Here is a 5,644-nt window from a genome sequence, read left to right on the forward strand (position 1 = left end):
GACCTCTCTTAAGAAAGACAGTCCTGCTGCCTCCTCCCACACTCATTGGATGACACCCTGCCCACTCGCTCCCTCTGACCCCACTGTCTTCCTGATCCTGGTCTGGTCTGGGCAGTTCAGCCATGTGGGATGGGGCTGGAGACACACAGGTGGGATGGTTGAAGCAGGAGAAGAGGTGCGGCAGGGCCAGCAAGAGGTGGCTGCTCTGGGGCCGACGAGTCCTCCCTCTCTCCTAGCCCCTTTCTTGCCCCTTGGGTTGGGATTCCAAGCCCTAGTAATGTTGGTGGGGACCTCCTGGACTCCAGGCTGGTCACTGGGCTGTGACCGCTTTGGGCTCTGTGGGCTGCTCAGACCTGGGAGGGTAGAAAAGGGGTGTGAAAGGTTGATGGGTGCCCTTCCCTCACACTTTTCTTCCCAGTCCTCCAAACTCCTCACCTCTTGCAGGCTTTGGAGCTCTTTCTCTTCTTGCTAGTCTTGGCCGCCCCATTGTCCTTCCCACAGCCCTGAGGGCTTTTCTTTGGGGCTGGTGGCTTGTCCAAACGCTGCATCAGCTGCTTTACCCAGTCCTCATTAGGGTTGGCACACAGTTCAGGCTGAGAGCGCTTCCGGGGTGCGAACCTGGGAGTGAGAGGTCAGCAACCTGCCCATCCCACTCAGCTGCTGACCTACACCCATCCCCTTGTGCCCACTCACAAGATGGCTGAGATCAGGCATCCACTGCTTGTTTCCTGCTTCCTGTAGCCTCGGACGATGTGGGAGGGAATGATCCTCTGGCTGTACCTGAGGCAGCAGTCCTGTGCACCCCCATCACTGCCTGCAGGGGCAGGGTTCACAGGGAGCCAGGGGATGCTTGTAGACCCCTACCCCAGGCATCTCCAACCCCCCTTCATCCCATCCTAGGCACACCGTGCGTTGGTACCTTGGGTTCCACGGCTGCAGAGGACCAGAACCAAGACCAGGAGGCTCAGAGCCAGTGACTGAGCCATGGCCACAGAAGAGGGTGAGCAGAGGCCAGAGCTGTGGGCTAGGCGGATCACTGCAAGTTGGGGGACTCTGTGTGGGCTGGGACTGGCCCACTGCCTATTTATCCCCCAGGAGGCTCCCCTCCCCCTATCCCACTATCTAGGCAAGAATAGGGATCCCCCTCCTTTTCCTTCCTGAAGGCGGAGCGTGGCTAAATGAAGACTTTAGCACAGTCAGTCCCCAAGTCACCTGATTTTACCTCAGTTTCAGTTGAATCAACCAGTCTGTCTTTTCTATTGTATTAGTTAGAAGCCACTACCTCTTCCCAGGAACACTGTTATTGCTCCCCCTCACTGCACTCCAGGCTCCACACTTCTCCTTTCTACCCCTTCCAGCAGGCAGGGTAGAAGACTCTTCCTGAAATCTACATTTGATTATGTCTCTCTGCTGCTCCAAACACTTTGCTGTCCCTGTGACTCTTAGGATGAAACCCGTGTTCTTTGTTCAGCCCCATCTTCTACCAACACCCTTGAGTCACCTCTCATGAACACACCTGGCCCCTCCTTTGAGCTTTTGCACATGGTAATCCCTTACCCAGAGTCTTTTTCCTTTTCTTTGCTAGTTGAGTCTCAGCAAAAATTGAATCCTTGCCCTTACATGGCCTTCTCTGGCCTTCCAAAGCACCCTCAGGTTATTCCATCCTGGCACCCAGCAGGCCTTTAATAATGCAATCAAAGGGCTCAGTCACAGTTTCTTTACTAGTCTGGCTTTCCCACTATGCTATGAGAGTTTTTGCTGATGCGGACCAGGCCTTGCTCACCTCTGCATATGCAAGGCCTGGCACAAGCTGGCTTTGGTGCGATTGTTGCCAAGTTGATGATAACATTGAGAGAGGTTAGGGAGGAAGCAGGAGTGTTGATCTCCTGTACGAGGCTTCTCTCTTGGGTTGTGAGAATGGTGTTCAGTTTCAGTTACTATGAATGAAGAGGGTTCCTAAGAGAACCCTTTCTTAGCTCATCTCTTCTAGAGCTCATCTAGAAGAGCTGCTTGGAATTAAGAGGAGAAGGGGTTGGCCAGGGGTACTTGTCACAGGGTCTAAATAATGTCCTACAGAGAACTGGGCTGAAAGGTTGGACATGGGAAGGGAGAGGCGTCTGATCCCATTCTGCCCTGGTCCTGATTTGAAGTAGGCCTAGGAAGACTATGAAAGCTGAATGAAGGCTGAGCCACCAAGCCATGGCTCAGAGGCAACCATGTTCTGGGATGTCCTAGAGGCTGAGTGGGGGCTCCTCTGTCTGCCCCTGATGGGCTGGTTAAGGAACCCTTAGCACCAGCTCAGCCTGAGGATGTGGCACTTGCAGCTGTGCTTCCTAGATCATGGGTGTTATGCTGCCATGCATTCACACATTTCTTGAGCAGGCACTAAATGGTATGCACAATGCTAAGTACCAAGCATCCAGATAGGACCAATATAGCCAGGTCTTGGTCATCATAGAGCTTATTTTCTATAAGAGAACGACAGCTAGATAAATGAATTGGATAGTTTCAGTGAGTGATAGGTGCCACGAAGAAAATTAAACTGGGTAGTGTAATGAATGAAGTGACACTTGGTCGGGAAGACTGTGGACATGTAGCAGATAGCCAGGAGGAGAAGGAGCCAGCCCTGCTGAGCTGCAGGGTGAGGATTCTGGGGCCTCACGGGGCCAGAAGGTCAAAACAGAAAGAACCTGGGTACCCTGGGCGCTCTGGCCTTTCTCAGATTTCAACAGCCAGGGGAAGTGAGGTGCTCCTTACTCCTGCCTGTACTGTCCTACCCAGACTGGGCTCTGGATACAGATGTACACCTGAGGACCTATGGGACCCATGGAGGAGGGACCTGCAAACTTCGCCCTGAGCAGGAGGGAGGAATGACAGGGGTTGCTCAGCTTATCGAAGACAAGCCATGGCAGAGCTGGGACCCCAAGAATCATGTGGGTAAGTTCTGGATTCTGGCATAGAGAGGCTTCCACATTGTCCAAGAGGCGTGCACTTCTTCATGTTAGACTTATTTTACTAAAAAGAAAAAAGTTTTGTTATGGTATCTGTCAGCCATTTGTTCCTTTTTATTGCTGAGGAGAATGTCATTGTATGCAGGTCTGTTTAGATACTCAACTATTGATGTACCAGACTCTGTTTAGTTTTTAGCTGTATGAATAAAGCAGCTTTGAATATTCTTGCTTTGGTCTTTTTGTGAATATTTGTTTTCAATTCTATTGGATAAATGAAGACCTAAGAATGAAATGACTGAGTCATAGGGTTTAGTTGGAGTAGCACAGTGGTAAAGCGCTTGACCTGCTAACTGGAAGTTTGGTGGTTTGAACCCACCAGCGACTCTACAGGAGAAAAGACCTGGCGTTCTGTTTTTGAAAAATTTGCAACCTAGGAAACCCAATGGATAAACCCAGTAGCAGGTCTTCCATCCCAGACTTGTCCCAACTTTCAGAAGGATTGCTTGTGAGGGGGCAGGGAGACCACAGGGAGATGGGGATGTAGCCAGAACAGAGAGGGCTAGGGACAAGGTGGATACGAAAGACTGGGCCTTTGACAGGGGTGGTGCTATTAGGGGAAACAGAAGGTTGAGGATTGGAGATGGGGAGGGACATTGTTGGGATGGAGCTGGAGGGTGTTTTTTGGTGAACAAGACCCACAGAAGAGAGGGATTAGAATTTTGACTAGAGGAGAGACAATTGAGCCCCTGCGTATGAAGTTTTCTATTGGTCTGAGACCTCAAGTCAGGCAAACAGTGCCCCTGCTGACAAGAGGCTGGCATTCCTAGGATAGGACTGGGCAAAGTCAACAAGATAAGATTTCTTGGGTGGTTTATTTTATCTGATGGAAGAAGCTGGCACCAGAGAGCTTTCAAATACTAGCTTGCCCATCTTCCTTTCTCCACCCACTCCACCTGGTGTGGAAGTGATGAAGTTGTGCATTGTCTGTATCTGGCCAATTCACAGAGAAATTGGCTGGCATGGGCCTGGAGGTGGGGGTGGGGAAGAGGGAAGGGACTTGTAAATTATTCCAGAGTCTTATTGTATTAGACTGTTGTCACGGTTTCCAAACTTGGCTGCACTTCTTCTATACCTGGGGAGCTTATATAGAATTAGGGGTCCTACCCCACCCTGTTTAAAATAGAATCTCAAAAGAGCCAAACCTTGAACTTTTACTAAGTTTTCCAAGTAATTCTGAGCATTTGGTGAGGTGGGGCTGGTAGAACCCCCTGGTAGAACCTCAAACTACAGATGGGCAAGGCACAAGTGGAAGGAACAAAGGTGGTTTGGAAAAGAGGAAGCTGGGGTGACATCCCTAAGCCCCCCTAGTGGAGGACTTTCTGGACTAGAGCAGATATTAGGAAAAGGGGGGAGATTGCAGGGAAAAAAGCGGGTGCTGAGCTGCTTCCTTGCCTAAAATTGTGGGCACATTCTCTCTACTGAGAAACCCTGCCTATTTCCTGCCTTTGTTTCTACCGATTTTAGGGGACTTCGATTTTGTTTTACATTGTGTCTACAGCTTCCTCAGGTTCTATGCTCATCTACCTTTCAGGGAGCAAGCATCTATCCTAAGCCTTTACCTCTGAACTTGAGTGGTGGGAGGCCCAGACTAAGGGAGATGTTCCAACGTGGAAGTATTGGGGCCTTTCTGCTTGTTACCAGGGCTTAGAGCCTAATTCAGTGACCCTGAGGAAAAGGACCTCATGAACCCTGGTGGAGCAGTGTCTAAAACACTTAGCTGCTAATCAGAAAGTTAGTGGTTCAAACCTGCCAACTTCTCTGCGAGAAAAATATGTGCAGTCTGGTTCCGTAAAGCTGTCAGCTGTGGAAACACTATGGGCTTTGCTGCTCGATAGATACTATCGTGTTGCTCTGAATCAGAGTCGACTCACCAGCACTGAGAGGAAATGGAGGCAAAGAGTGGGGCTTTGATGAGGTGGATTGGATACCTGATGGAATAAAAGACCAGGGAGGAAACTGCTGCCTTGAGAGCAGGAAGGTGATAACTAGTCTCTACCACCAACCTGGCTGCAGGTGGTTGAGCCTGTAGGAGGACTTGCAAGGGAGGCACTGAGGAAGCCTAGAAGGAAGTGGAGTCCAAGTGGAGACCTGGTGGTGGGAGTGGTGATGGTGTGCTGTGGAGTCAGTTCCGACTCATAAAGACCCTGTGTAGGATTTCTGAGGCTGTAAATATTTACTGGAACAGAAAGCCTCATCTTTCTCCCACGGAACCACTGGTAGTTTTGAACTGCTGACCTTGAGGTTAGCAGCCTGACTCGTAACTACTACAGTACCAGACCTAGTCTCCAAGAAAGGGGCTAAGATGATGATAGGAGTTGGTACCATTCTCTGGGAGTCCAAGCCATCCGACCAGTCATTCTTCTGTCCTTGAATGTTGGCCTAGGATCCTCCCACCTCACTTAAACCCCATGATTGGGTGTAATAGTCTGAAGTTTATGGCCCTGAACCAAACCCTTCTCTTGTTCTTCAGGCCAGGCTGGATGGAGACGTTGTTTCAAAGGCATTGGAGCAAGGGGAGCCGAGGTTTACAAACCCAAAATTTGACTTGACACCTAAGAGTTCCATTCCTCTGGGTGAAGGCTTTGAGCCAGTGGACGTCTGAGAGAGCCTAGGCTGTGTTTGACAATCTCTCT

The 5,644-nt window shown here is 50.2% G+C and overlaps 1 protein-coding gene across 1 annotated transcript; it reads right to left on the reverse strand.

The window, feature by feature from the left end:
- Positions 1 to 310: 310 nt before the first annotated feature.
- Positions 311 to 986, reverse strand: CCL21 (chemokine (C-C motif) ligand 21). Its single transcript, XM_006863165.1, has 4 exons — positions 920 to 986; positions 694 to 814; positions 436 to 618; positions 311 to 353 (listed from the first exon to the last, which is right to left on the reverse strand). The coding sequence occupies exons 1-4, from the start codon at positions 984 to 986 to the stop codon at positions 311 to 313; spliced, it is 414 nt and encodes a 137-aa protein (XP_006863227.1).
- Positions 987 to 5,644: the final 4,658 nt, after the last annotated feature.

The sequence above is a fragment of the Chrysochloris asiatica genome, unplaced genomic scaffold (genome assembly GCF_000296735.1).
Source record: "Chrysochloris asiatica unplaced genomic scaffold, ChrAsi1.0 scaffold00053, whole genome shotgun sequence".
Lineage (NCBI taxonomy): Eukaryota > Metazoa > Chordata > Mammalia > Afrosoricida > Chrysochloridae > Chrysochloris > Chrysochloris asiatica.

Coding starts and splice junctions, on each gene's coding strand:
- CCL21 (XM_006863165.1), bottom strand. CDS start 986: ATGGCTCAGTCACTGGCTCTGAGCCTCCTGGTCTTGGTTCTGGTCCTC. Junction 619..693: donor TGCCTGATCTCAGCCATCTT/GTGAGTGGGCAC, acceptor TCTCACTCCCAG/GTTCGCACCCCGGAAGCGCT. Junction 354..435: donor AGCTCCAAAGCCTGCAAGAG/GTGAGGAGTTTG, acceptor CTACCCTCCCAG/GTCTGAGCAGCCCACAGAGC.